Source organism: Meles meles, chromosome 11 (assembly GCF_922984935.1).
Source record: "Meles meles chromosome 11, mMelMel3.1 paternal haplotype, whole genome shotgun sequence".
Classification (NCBI taxonomy): Eukaryota; Metazoa; Chordata; class Mammalia; order Carnivora; family Mustelidae; genus Meles; species Meles meles.
In genome coordinates this window covers 291,698-305,294 of record NC_060076.1, presented here as the reverse complement: position 1 = coordinate 305,294, position 13,597 = coordinate 291,698, and the positions used below count along the sequence as shown (strand labels likewise).

The following is a 13,597-nucleotide window of genomic DNA, read 5'->3' as shown; positions in this document are numbered from 1 at the left end:
TGGGGAGTCTTTATTTTGTGCTCCTGGTTTTAGACTGTGTCCTCCAAGGCAGGACTACAGAGCCTGGCTGCACCTCGTACACGGGTGGACAGATAGCTGGCATGTCTGGGCTCAGGGCGGGTTCCCTGTTCAGGGTTTGGCCTTCTCCAAACTTTAACCAATTACTTGTCAAAATTAGTGTCTAAGACATCTTTTTGTTATTATTATTATTTTTTAGGTTTTATTTATTTATGTAACAGAGATCCCAAGTAGGCAGAGAGGCAGGCAGAGAGAGAGGGGGAAGCAGGCTCCCCGCTGAGCCGAGAGCCCGATGCGGGACTCGATCCCAGGACCCTGAGATCATGACCTGAGCCGAAGGCAGAGGCTTTAACCCACTGAGCCACCCAGGCGCCCCTCAGACATCATTTTATATCTAATCTGTTTGAACTTAAGTCTACTTTGTACGTGAAATGAGATGATTTTTTCTGGGACAGTTTCACGTACGCCCCTCCAGGAAGTGTAACTGTCGGGTGGGCCGTGTCCTGACAGGGCGGTGACGCTGTCTCCTCTGTTCACAGAGCTCTCTATGGCAGCCGACGGAGGCTCAGCAGAGAAGCAGGGAGGAGAGGCCCCTGTGGCCGCGGACAGCGAAGCCAACGGGTCCTGTGGAAAGAGCGAGGCTGGCAGTCACGTGACTGCGGCGCAGCACCCTCAGGAGAACACGGCGGCCAGCCCACAGGAAGGTACCAACAAACTAGCTCGGATTGCCGAAAACGGGGTTTCAGAAAGAGACAGTGAAACGGGGAAGCAGAACCACATCAACACGGACGACTTCACACAGACTTCCGTCATCGGGAGCAATGGGTACTTCTTGAATAAGCCGCCCCTGCAGGAGCAGCCCATGCGGATTACCAGCACTTTGGCTTCCTCGCTTCCTGGTCATGCTGCGAAAACCCTTCCCGGAGGTTCTGGCAAAGGGAGGACTCCCAGTGCTTTTTCTCAGACGCCAGCCACAGCGCCGGCCAAGCTCGGGGAAGCAAGTAAAGAGACAGAGGACAAGAAGCCCACAGCCGCTGCTGCCGACATCAAGGTTCACAGGGCACGGAAGACCATGCCAAAATCCATCCTGGGCCTGGTAATGCGATCCCTGCCGGGGCGGGGCTGCTCTCGTTTCTGCCATGCTCTTCCCTTCCTGTCCTCGTGTTCTCTTTGATCACGGTGACCACAGTGGACTCTGTGTGTGAAGGAGAAAGGCCAGTAAATGGCAGTGGGTACCAGCAGGTGCTTGTCTCTGGGCCTGGGGAGAGGAGGAGAGGCTGCTGACAGTTCAGGCGCGAGCGACAAGCGGTCCCCCCCCCCCAGCCCTCTTCCGGCTCCGTGCCGCTTCTGGGTGCCCGTTGTGTGCGCGGACACCCCTCCGGCCCTGCTTTGGGCCGTTCTGCCGCTCGGGGAGAAGAGCACGGACTCTCTCAGGAAATAAGTAGCCGTGACGTTGGTTAGGTTCTTGGTGTGACGGAAGGAAGGGACAAGGGACACACTGAGAAGATGCCCAAGCCTGTTTTCATGCCAGGCCCATGGGGGAGGCGGCTCCTGCCATCAGCGCGTATTCAGTGCCAGGGCCTGGCACGTTTGGTCAGAATGTCCACGGTCGCGTTTGCCCTCCCAGTTCTCTGTCAGTCTGGCCGGGGTGACTTCCAGGTCTGTTGGAGGAGTTCCCTTGGCGCGTCCTGACGCTCGCCTCGCCGTGCGGCGTTGCGCGGTCACGTGCGGTGTCCTCTGTGCAGCCTTCCGGGGCTGCGCGAGCGGGCCTGTGCCCACGGGCCCTGTCTGTCCGAGATGTGGGTCTTTCCTCCGTTCGAGGGAAGTGCATCGTGCGGCTTTTCTTTCTGTGGCGCTCTTGACGTGGGCCTGCGCTGTTTTCCGCTGGTTTCTTCTTCGGCACTTCCATCCTTGCTGTCGTTCTGTTTGTTGATGGTCCCGCTTCCGACGTTTTGGTCCCGATCTCTCTCCTGGTGCATCCTGTCTTGCCCTGAGGAAGATGCTCGTTGCTGTTCTGCCGTCTCTGTGACTCCTGTCCCTCAGGCACGCCGTGTGTCGCTGCTGCTCCCGGGGGCGCTCACCGTCAGGCTGTCCTTCCGCTGCGCTCCCTGTGGCTGCCGGCAGGGGGACGGGGCTGCGCACTGACCCGCCTGCTGCTGGGTGCCCGCGGCGGCCCCGGACGCCCGTGTCTCCCCGTGTGGGCCGTGTCCCTCCTCGTCCGTCTGGCCCTGCCGTGGCTTCCACCTTTTGCAGTTCTCCTGTGCACGTTCCACAGCTTCAGAAAACCTTTTCAATGCGGAATTCACAGGGAGCTGCAGGATAGTGCAGAGCGACCCCGTGTAGCCCTCACTGGTCTCCTCACCTGGTCTCCCCCCGGCTGCGTTTCGCCCAGGGAGAGCCGGTGCAGATTTCTGCCAACACAGCACCGAACGGCTCCCAGGCCGCCTTGGTCCCCACCCACCCCGCCCGCATCCCGATTCCCCACCTCCACAGCACGCCCTGTCCCGTGTTCTGTGGAAAGGTGGGGCCTTTGAGACCGACCCCGTTCCCGTGGGACCGACCACACTCCTTTCCCTGCTGAGGGGTTTTCTGGGGGGGGCTCTGTGTCCCAGAACTGAACTGCTCCCGGGTTGAGGAGTGTTCGGGGCTTTTCCAGTCTGGGGCTGTTACCTTAAAGTTGCTCTGGACATTAACGTGCAGGCTTTTCTTCAGACAGAAATTTTCATTGCCCGGGCTAGATACCCAGGAACGTAATGGCAGGGTCGTGTGCGAACTGGGCATTTGTAAGTAACTGCCACACCAGGTTCCCGACAGGCTGCGGCGTCTTACGGTCCCAGAAGCAAGGTGTGCGCGGTCTGCTTGCTCACACCGCTGCTGGCATGTGGTATCGCCGCCGGTTGTAACTGGTGCCTCAGCGCGGTCTTCACTTGAACACGCCTAACGCTCCCCAGACCCAGTTCCATCCTGTTTGGTTTTCTTGGGGAGACCTTGTTCTACTGAAAGTTGTGCTTTAAAATCAGTCATTCCAGTGACGAAGTGTTACAGGCTCGGGATAATAAAACCGTTGTGTTTGTAAGAGTTTAAGGACGAAGGCGTGTTCTCGCTACAGGGCTGATGTCCCTTGGCAGTGTGGGCGCCCCCTCTCACCTGGTGTCGGTCCTGTCAGAAGCACTCGCACGGGGTGCAGCTCGCTCACTGGCAGAAAAAGTGGAAGCTTCTGGAAGGGAACCTTTTTCTCTTGCATTGGAAGGTTTGTTACTGTGTCCTGTGTTGCAGACTGTTTCCCTAGTTGAACTGCGCAGACTTCTTGGGGCTTCAGCATGGCGGCCCTCCAGCCTTCTCCCTTTGCGTCCCTGTCATCGGTCGCCCTATCTGCTCCCACACGTTAATCGCTGCCACTGGTGTTCTCGAGGTGCTGGACGAAGGGTGTGGAGCCCTCAGCCTGCTTAGAGTGGCGGTTTTGAAATTGTGTGAGTCCTTGATCGTTGCCCCTGGAAGTGAGTATCTGGTAGGGGAAGTAGGCTGGGCTTGGAGAGCTGACTGGGCCTGGCAGGTGGCTCCGGGCCTGGCCTGGCCGGGGTGGGGAGCTAACGCACGGAGCGCTGAGGGTGGGTAGGCCCGGCAAGAGCCGGACCCCGTGGGCCTCCAGCAACCTGGGCCAGAGCAGCACTGCGCACCCACCCCCACCCCTCCACCCCCGCAGCTTGGGCCACAGGTCCTCGTCTGTGTCGGGGCCTGGGGCTGGCTGGGGACTCATGGCGCCATCACAGCAGTGGACGCCCCTTCCACGACGTTGGGTGCTGACGTCCTGGCTCCGTGGCAGGTAGCTGTGTCGTTCATCTTTTCTGCTGTTATCAGAGTAGAGCCCTGACAGACTCTAGAATCTTCCCCCACGTTCAGCAGCTCTTGATTTTTTTTTTCCTTCAGATTTTCAGAATAATACTTTAAAGATTTTGTGTCCAAGGGAGAATTAGCCTCATATACTGTTTCCTCCTCAGGTTTAATTTTTGCCCCTCATTTGTGTTTACTGTAAAATCATCTTTTGCATTTGCTTGTAAGAAGAGCTGTGGAGGCCAAGAGTCACTGTGGCCACAGTCTGTGGGATAGTTCGCAGGAGACAGAAAGGGGCTCTAGCTCTGTCCTTTGTTCCAGCAGTGACTTCTTTTTTTTTTTTTTTTTTTTTTTAAGATTTTTTATTTATTTATTTGACAGAGAGAGAGAGATCACAAGGAGGCAGAGGCAGGCAGAGAGAGAGGAGGAAGCAGGCTCCCTGCGGAGCAGAGAGCCCGATGCGGGGCTCGATCCCAGGACCCTGAGATCATGACCTGAGCCGAAGGCAGCGGCTTAATCCACTGAGCCACCCAGGCGCCCCCCAGCAGTGACTTCTTTAGGGACAGCCTGATGTGTTTGAGAGAGACTGAAGACGTTTGCAGAGTTGACAGCTTGCTCGTGAACGGTGCCCTGTGCGCCCAGGCGGTTCGTTGTCAAGGACGTGGGGAGGACGGTGGGGTTGGGGAAGAAGGAAGGGCACTCCGGGACTGGGCCACGTTCCCTGCCACGCGACAGATAGGGTTGCTGAGCTGAGTGTGAGTAAGTCCCCCTGAGCTCTTGCCCCAAGAGCTGGCATCCAGGCTACCCTCCCAGGTAGGCTCACTTTTAAGGGCAGGGCCATCAGACGCGTTCACACCTGCGCAGCGTCCGCCCTGGCCGTCCCCAGAGCTCGTCCGTCTTCCCCGGGCTGGACTCTGTCCCCGTAAACCCTGCGCCCGGCGCCCCCGCCGCGCGTCTGTGTCCGACTCCTCCGGCCTCCTGGGTGTCTCCACTCACGACACACAAGCGGGCCGTCCGTGCCGGGCTGACCGCACTCGGCACCGCGTCCTCCAGCTCCGCCCGCGTAGCCGCGGGTGCCGGGATCCCCTCCTTTCTAAGGGGGAGTCACGGTCCGGGGTGTGGCCAGGCTGCATCCCGCTCACCCGTGGGCCTGCCGGTGGCCGCTCGGGCCGCTCCCGTCCCTGGGCTGTCGGCGCTGCTGTGAGCCGTCGGGCACGCAGCTCTCGGAGACCCGCTCGCCGTTCTTGAGGTAAATGCCCGCGAGTGGGATTGCCGCATCCCGCGAGCTTAGCTGTGTGTTTAGCTGTGTCTGTGTTTAGCTTTTTGAGAAACGGCCCAACTGTTTTCCGCAGCAGCGGCACCATTTCTCTCTCTCTCTCTCTCTGTCTCTCTCACACACCCCCCCCGCAGCACACCGTGGCTCTGGCTTCCGCACACCCTTTCCAACGCTTGTTTTCACCCGAGGCGCAGCTGGCAGTTCCCTGGGCTTGTCTTCTGTTGTTTTCGTAGTCGCCCTCCCGGTGCGCCAGGCGCTGCCTCCTTACGGTTGTGATGCGCCTTTTCCCGACACCAGTGACGCTGAGCGTGTTTTCACGTGTGCAGCGCGTCCTCTCCGGGGAAGTGTGTGTGCCGGTGCTTTTCCAGTTTCTGCTCAGGTCGCTTGTTCTGTTGTTGATTTTTAGGAGTTCTGTATGTATTCTGGATATTAACCCCTTGTCAGATATGCCAAAGACTGGCGAATACTTGCTCCCAATCTGTAGGTTGCCTTTCGTTCTATTGATTGTGTCCTCTGATGAACAGAAATTTTCAATTTTGATAAAGTCTGATGCGTCAGTTTTTGTTGTTCTTGGTGTCCTGTCTAGAAATCATTGCCAAATTCAGTGTCACGAAGCGTTCCTCCTGCTTCCAAGAGTTCTGTGGTTCTAGATCTTCGATCCATCCTGAGTCAGGATTTGTGCCCGGCGTCAGGTGAGGGTCCCCTGCATTCTTCTGCGTGTGGAGTCCCCCTTTGCCCGGCGCCGCTGACTGAGGGATGCCTGTTCTTTGCTGCTGAGTGCGCCTACCGCGTGTGTGATGAAACTTGGTCGAATGGAATTTGGTATGAGATCCAGCTCTCTCGAGGCTGTGGGTGATCTTAGAGACGCCGGCAGAGGGTTAGGGTCCGTTGTGTCTAGGCGGTCTGGCACGAAGGGGGTCGTTAATGGGCACGAGGGGGTCGGCGGCAGCACTGCGGGCTGCCAGGGTCTCAGAAGGCGGAGACTGAAGACACCCCGAAGTGAGCAGGAGATAACTCTGAAAGTGGAGTCTGTTGTGGGGGAGCTGTTGCACGTGCAGCCATGGAAGGGACGTGGAAACACTTCATTGCGGATACGTCGACCTAAGGCAGCAGTTACGGGCTTCTCCTGTAGGGGGCAGGCGTGTGGTACTTCAGGTTCATTCCCGCATTCGGTCCCAGCATGGTCACCGCTGCATTTAGCTTCTAGACGGTTCCTGTGTCCCCTGGGGTGTGGCCAGACGCAGGCGTCAGGGCCGGGGCCCTGTGATGACGGGAAGCTTTCTACTTGGTCTCCTCTTGCTTATCTCCTCTCTTGGGCAAGGCAAGGTTTTGAGGAAAGGAGCTGCCTTTCAGGGGCTGTTGTCTCCGTGACCACCTGCTCGTGTGTAATTACAGTTATTAATTGTCTTTGTTTTGAAGCACGCGGCCAGTAAGGATCCCAGAGAAGTTCGAGAAGCTCGAGACCATGAGGAGCCAAAAGAGGAGACCAACAAAACTCTTTCTGATTTTGGACGACAGCAGCTTTTACCCCCCTTCTCACCCCTTCATCAGTCACTACCTCAAAACCAGTGCTACGTGGCCACCACAAAGTCACAGACAGGTAATAGGGAGACCCGGCAGCGGTCTTGGCTCTCTGATGGCGCGTTACAGGCCTGCACCTTGGCAGACTAGCTGCGTGTTGGCTGTCGGTGCGTGTGTGCCCTAGGCGAGCGGCGGTCGGAGTCATGGGCCCTCTGTGCTCACCTGGAGACTGCCCAGTGCGCCCGACCTCTGTTCTAGAAATGGGATTAAGCCCCGCATTGCTTTCTGCGCTTATTGTCAAACTCAGAATGAATATTGTTTTTGTTAAGTCTTATTCCCTTGTTCTAACTGGGTAGAAAATTCTAGGTTTGAGAACTTCCCACGGTTATAAAGTAAGTGCCGTGGAAGGAAGGAAGTGTATCGTGGAGGCCGTGGAGTGGAGGCCTGGAGAATGCTGGTTCGGTTCTGTTCCCAGCCGCTTCCCATGGGTGCTTCTCGCTCCTCGGAGCTGGCTTCTGTTCAGGGTCAGTTGCGGGGATGGGTGAGCACTTGGCGTCTTGTTGGGGCCTTTGCAGGAGGTGGGGCTCACGAGCGGCCCCGCAGGGAGGATGCTGGGGTGGGTGTGTCTCAAGCGAGGGTCTTTCCTCTGGAGCCTCTGAGACACCCACAGTTCCTGCAGAGATGGGATGACTCTCCTGGTGCAGAAAGGCCCTTTCTGTGACATCTTCACACAGGTCCAGCCCTCCTGGTGTTGTCCCCTCGCAGGAAGGGTACCAAAATCACAACTTGCATGCCTGCAGGTGTCTCCCACAGAGGGAAGCGTCATCACAGCCGGCTTGCCTTACGACAGGACCCCTCATGTGCCTGTCGGCCTTGTGGGGAGTACAGAAGCCTGCCTGAGGGGTGGCGCGCCTCCTGCCGGTCAGGTGTCTTGGGATGGACAGACCTTGTGTGGACATGGCCCTCGGTGACCGTGTCCCGCTTTTAGACCACCTCGGTCTGCTTTCTTCAGACCTCTCTCCTCCCCCGCCCTGCCCTGCTGTCTTCCCCTGGGGCTGGGGCAGTGTTGGAGCAGTTCATTGGCATCTCGACTGGTATTCGGAATTCCTGTGCTGATGGCCCCAGAGGTCCTGGTAGCCTCCATCCTGCCACGACGCAAGTAGGAAGGCCACACGGACTCACTGTGGGGCTGCAGAGCGCGTCTCGCTCCCCTCCTGTGACTGTACAGGGCGCACACCCAGCCTGCACACACTGTGTCACCCAGTCGCCCGCTCTAGAATGAGACGGACAGAGCTGGGTCCCTCGTGACCGCCCCAGTGAACACAGTGCAGGGCTGCGTGGGTGGTTGCCCGGGATGTCCTTTGTGGCCCTGGGGCTGGGGCCGAGACACACCTGGTGTCTTCGATGCCACGTGCTCATGGGGCTGTCCGCGTGGCCCTTGCAGTGGCGGAGTCCCCGCTCGCGCATGCTCGGTAGCGCTGTCTTCTTCCGCCCTGTGGAGTGGGGACCGAGCGGAGCCTAGGTCCCCCAGCCCTTTAGTCCAGTGCGTCTGCTAAGTGGTTTCAGGTCTTTAAAACCCTGGAGCTTTGTAAAAAATGAAGTGTTACAGAGAGCCCCTCTCTGAAGCCAGTCACCCTGGAGCTGCTCTACCTAGAGCAGGGTCGGGGGCCCCGAGTGCCCAGCGGTTCGCTCTTGCCTGTCCTGTGCCTTCCTCGGCCTCGCGCAACTGTGTGGTGTGCTTCAAGGACTTCTTTCCCCTCGGTTGGTGGACTGTTGGGGGAGGTGGACGGTGCTGGGGAAAGGGTCCAGGAGAGGACAGACTGGCCGGTGTTGCATGGCCACACTCCTTTCAAGGTGGACGCATCTAGAGACCGTGCGGTTCGCTCCTCGCCGTGGGTGAGAGGTCTGTCAGGGCGACAGACGGGGCCATCCCCAGCGACGGGCCGCGAGGCCGCTGTTCCTCCTCAGCCTTGCCCTTGCAGCCACACGGGTCCTGGGGACGGGGCCGTCCCGAGGCAGGGGCCCGGGTATGGAAGGTGCTCCGGGGCCTGCTTCTGACGGCCGGTGGGTCCTCCTCGCATTTCTGCCTTGTAGCGGGGTGGTCCTGTCTGCCGTCCCGCCGGCCGGGCGTTTTATTGTGAGTAAAGCGGTTATCCGCTTTCTCCGCGCAACCTAGGACGAGTAAGACAAGCCTGTCACTGTGGTGGCTTACTGACGAGTTTCGTAATCAGATGTTGTGAATTATCACCTACCTTTAAAAAGCATTTGAATGGTATTTCTTTTCCTTTCTTGTCCCCTTTTGACTTTTTTTTTTTTTTAGCTTGCTTGCCTTTTGTTTTAGCAGCTGCAGTGTCTCGGAAGAAAAAACGAAGAATGGGAACCTATAGCCTGGTTCCTAAGAAAAAGACCAAAGTATTAAAACAGAGGACGGTGATTGAGATGTTTAAGAGTATAACTCATTCCGCTGCGGGCTCCAAGGTAAGGCGTGCCTGCGCCGTCCGCTCGTGTGCGTGGGAAGCCACGTCTGGGTCAGGACCTCTCTGACCCGAGAGCACCACGCGAGGTTGTCAGTAGTTTGGTGACCTCGGTCCCTTTGGAAGGAGCCCCAGCTCTGAGGCGCCTCGTTCTGGGGCACAGCCTCCTGCCCGGTGCTCCCCGACCCCTCACCCCTCACCCCTCCCTGGCTCTTGCCCCCGTAGCAGAGTCGCCGTGTCGCACCTCGCAGGCCATGCCCTGGTGGGAGCTGGCAGGTTGCTCCTGGCCTGGGGTTCTGGTGACATTGTGCTCTTGCCCGTGTTCCAGGGCGACAAGGACCTGGGCGCCAGCACCCTTCATGTGAATGGGGAAAGCTTGGAGCTGGACTCAGAGGAGGACGAGTCGGAGGAGCTTGACGAGGACGAGGACCCGGGGGCTGAGCAGGCTGCCGCGTTTCCCGCGGAAGACAGCAGGACCTCTAAGGGGGGGAGCGTATCGGAAACTGACCGCACCCAGAAGGTAGGCCTGGCTCACCCCCTGGGAGAGGTGCTGCAGATGTTGGGCCTTCCGTCCTGTGAGGGGCAGCCTGGCCCTTCTCCACCCCAGTCGGTTCCCTGTGACCTTTGGACTTGGGTGTTTGCATCCTGTTGAACTTTTAGATTCTTTTTTTTTTTTTTTTAAGATTTTCAATTTTTGAAATTTTAGATTTTTGAAATTTTAGATTTCTTTTCCTCGGAGGCGTGTCCGTCTTCCTGTACAGCGCTCTTGGGAGCGAACATCTGGAGCTTGGTGAGGTTCCAGACGGACAGGAACGCCCTGAGGGCTGAGTGTGCAGCTGCGGCAGCTACTTGTCACTGGTCTTGGTGTGACTGACCTTGTTCTGTCCTGGGCCGGCCACAGCTGCTGTCCTCCTGCCCGAGAGACACTGACACTGGGAAGGGCTCTCCTCCTGGTGGGCGTGAGCGCCCAGGGCTGCTGACCGGACCTGTGAGGAGACCTTGTGCAGTCTGAACACACCAGGCGCACAGACTCTCTCGGCGTGCCAGGCGTGTCCTCCACGTGCACACCGCTCGCTCGTGTCTACCCGGTCTGCCCAAGGATGTGCTCTGGGAGGGGTCAGTGTGCTGGCTCGGTCCCAGTCACTGTCTGCCGGCGCCCCCGGGGCTCAGCACCGGGCAGCAGCTGCAGGGGCCCTGGGTGCACACCTGAGTAGAACATAGCTCCTGAGCTGATGCTGAGCTCTGGGCGCGTGTTTGTGCTCTCAGTTCGGAGGGGGACGCAGTAGACGAGGAGGGGCAGGAGGAGTTGAGAATCCGGCAGTCGTCCGGACGTGGGCGCGACTGCTCTGCGCGCCCTACTGTTCTTGAGAGCGCTTCGGACCATCTTTATGTACAGGGGCTTTTGTATCTGATGAGGTCTTTTAAGACTAACGGTAGGCAGACAAGTTCCAGGTAAGTTCATTTGGAATAGTGACCTGTTTGAAATGTGTAATTTTGTGAATTAACTTTTTACATTTTGAGTCAAAGTGCTGTGCTCTGCAGATCCGGCCTTTCCTTCCAGCTCTCAGAGTTTTGGGGGGCGTCTTGTCTTGTGTCAGAAGCCGCGGATGCTAGTCTCTTTATGATTTCTGGGCTCCAGAGATGATGAGCAGATGCTTTTCACCGGTGACTTAAAATAAATCGACTAAGCTATCTTATACTTTATTGGTTTCTTTCTTTATGTGTAAATACTTGATTCATGTGCATTTGTTTTGGGATAAAATATGTGGTAGATACCCTCACAATGGGTATACTTTATGGTAGATGGATTCTATCTCAGTAAAGCTTTTTGGCAAAATGTGAGGTCAGGGTCCTATGGCTTCCCTCAAATTTTTAGCCACATTCTGTGACCGTTTATTGACTCACATGTCTCTCCCCGATGATGTAAAATGTCACTTCTATTGAACACCCTATGGCATGTACAGAGTTGACTGTGTTTCTGGATTCTCCTCTTCCCAAGAGAATGTGGATGCAGAGTAATACTGAATAACTCTATACATTGGTGTAACGGGAAGAATTAAATGGATATCAAGCCAACAAAAAGAATCAAGAAACAAGTAAAAGAATCACAAGGGCAGTGTGGCCAAGTGGGAAACAGAGTACAAATCTGTAATCTGAATAAATCAGAGATAGTAGTGAGTCGTGGCGGACTTACTGTGCGGGCCGCTTCAGATAGCGGAGAAAGATGGGGGCGCACAGCACCTTCTGAGGCCAAGTTCACTTTCAGCCCCGAGACTGTCTTGGTCAGACACAACTGTGTATCTGCACAACAGCGATCGGGAAGAAGGTGGGGCTTCCCCGGGGAAGACACTGGTTTGTTACAGGAAGCCTGTTGATAAGACTTATTACAGTAACAAATCGAAAGACTAGCATTTTATTAAGTTCAGCTGTATGCTTTTTGGATTTGGGGGATGACTTTATGATTTCAACTGTGACAAGGAGCAGTTCACTGAGCAGAGAGTGACTGCCCCTGTGTGCCGCCACCATGCTCACAGGCCTGGGTCGTCTGTCCCAGCATCCCCTGTGGGCCCTCCTGGTCCCCGAAGAATTGTTTTCTTGGTTCCTGTGCTTTGTGTGGATAAGTGTATGTTTTCCTTTTTTGGAGTGTGACTCCTTTTTACTTAGTATTATGTTTGTGAAGTTTATGTTGTTCGTTTTCATTGTTACGCACAGTGGATTACGAAGTGGATCATGAAGTGTTCTGAGGGGACCCTTCGTGGGTCAAATAGTCAAAACTATTATTGTCATGATGCTAAGACTATTTACTGTCGTACCTCTCACTCGTTGAAGTTACATTGTGGTTTAAACATTTCTCAGTTTAGATCTGTGCCGTAGTAGCGTTAGTAGACATAAGCCACATCAACAAAAGTGCTTTATCATTCTCAGTAATTGTTTTTTATTTTATTTTATTTTTTTTAAAAGATTTTATTTATTTATTTGACAGACAGAGATCATAGGTAGGCAGAGAGGCAGCCAGAGAGAGAGGAGGGGAAGACAGGCTCACTGCTGAGCAGAGAGCCCGATGCGGGGCTCGATCCCAGAACCCTGGAACCATGACCTGGGCCGAAGGCAGAGGCTTTAACCCACTGAGCCACCCAGGCGCCCCAGTAATTGTTTTTTAAAGACTTTATTTATTTGACAGAGAGAGAGATCACAAGCAGCCAGAGAGGCAGGCAGAGGGTGGGGGGGGGAGCAGGCTCCCCGCTGAGCAGAGAGCCTGATGCAGGGCTCGATCCCAGGACCCTGCGACTTTGACCTCAGCCGAAGGCAGAGGCTTAACCCACTGAGCCAAGCAGGCGCCCGTATTCTCAGTAATTTTTAATAGAGTGAAGGGTTTCTGAGACAGAATGTTCAAGAGCCACTACAGTACAGTATTTCTTTAGATGACTGTTCAAATTTATGTATCCGTTCCACTGTAGATGGACATTTGGGCTGTTTCTAGTTGGGGCCTTTACAGATGACATTGCTGTGAGCATTCTTCTGTGTCCCTAGGGGCACACCCCCATTGGGGTTGCCGTGTCACGTGACCAGTGGTAGGCAGGGCCATACAGCTCTCCCTTAGCAGCCACGCAGCCGGAGTGTCCTCCAGTCTCACTGGCTTGACATCCTTGGTGTCGCCCAGCCAGTGAGTGCAGTGGTGTGGCCTTACAGTTCTCATTCACATTTCCCTGATTTCCAAGAAGGTTGGGTACTTTTTTTTACATGTTTATCTGCCATTTGGATATTGTCTTTTTTTTTTTTAAGATTTTAAAATTGAGATATCACGAGCTGAGGGGGCAGAGGGAGAGGGAGAAGCAGGCTCCCCACTGAGCAGGGACCCGGCACGGGATTCAACCTCAGGACCCTGAGACCATGACCTGATCCGAGGACCCTGGGATCATGACCTGAGCCGAAGGCAGGCGCTGAACTGACTGATCCACACAGGCGCCCCACGTCGCTCAATCTTTTTAAAAATGCAAACTACCCAGTGGTATTGAAAGGTAGCTTGTATTAAATAAACCTGGCTAAAGAGATCAGAAGCCTTGAAAAAAAGGAAAAAAGGATTACTTAGTGGTGAACATTTTAAGACATTCCTAATGTCAATAATAAAAAGAGGGAGGAATTGCTCCTTCCTCCCCTAACATGGGCGCCGCACTGGTGAGGGTTCTTGCGGTGGTGCTGTGAGATGAGAACCAGAGGGGACAGTAATGTTTAAAGGACAAGGGAGAAGAGCTTGCCAGGAATATAATCATGTCTTAAGATACTCCAGAAAATCAGCTGAGGAACTACTACAGCTGAACTCGGGGTCACCAGGACGCAGAACCACCCCTTGTCCTGTGTGGCCGCAGCTGCCAGCTAGAGAACGTCGCCACAGCCGTGTCAGCGCGCGCAGCCGTGTCTAGGGCTGTTTTCCGACTTTCCTGATAGACGGTGTCAAGCTGTGCAAGCATACGGATAA

General features: G+C 55.7%; 1 protein-coding gene across 6 annotated transcripts in view; it reads left to right on the top strand.

Annotated features, from left to right (window-relative positions):
• EHMT1 (euchromatic histone lysine methyltransferase 1) overlaps positions 1-13,597 on the top strand; it is a 138,049-nt gene that overhangs the window by 72,524 nt on the left and 51,928 nt on the right. For 5 of the 6 annotated variants that reach the window (XM_046022651.1, XM_046022650.1, XM_046022655.1 and 2 more), the window contains 4 exons: positions 558-1,114; positions 6,545-6,725; positions 8,967-9,124; positions 9,449-9,640. In XM_046022651.1, the coding sequence (XP_045878607.1) occupies positions 558-1,114; positions 6,545-6,725; positions 8,967-9,124; positions 9,449-9,640 (1,088 nt within the window). The remainder of the gene's footprint in view (positions 1-557; positions 1,115-6,544; positions 6,726-8,966; positions 9,125-9,448; positions 9,641-13,597) is intronic. The other variant, XM_046022653.1, reaches the window with a different exon arrangement.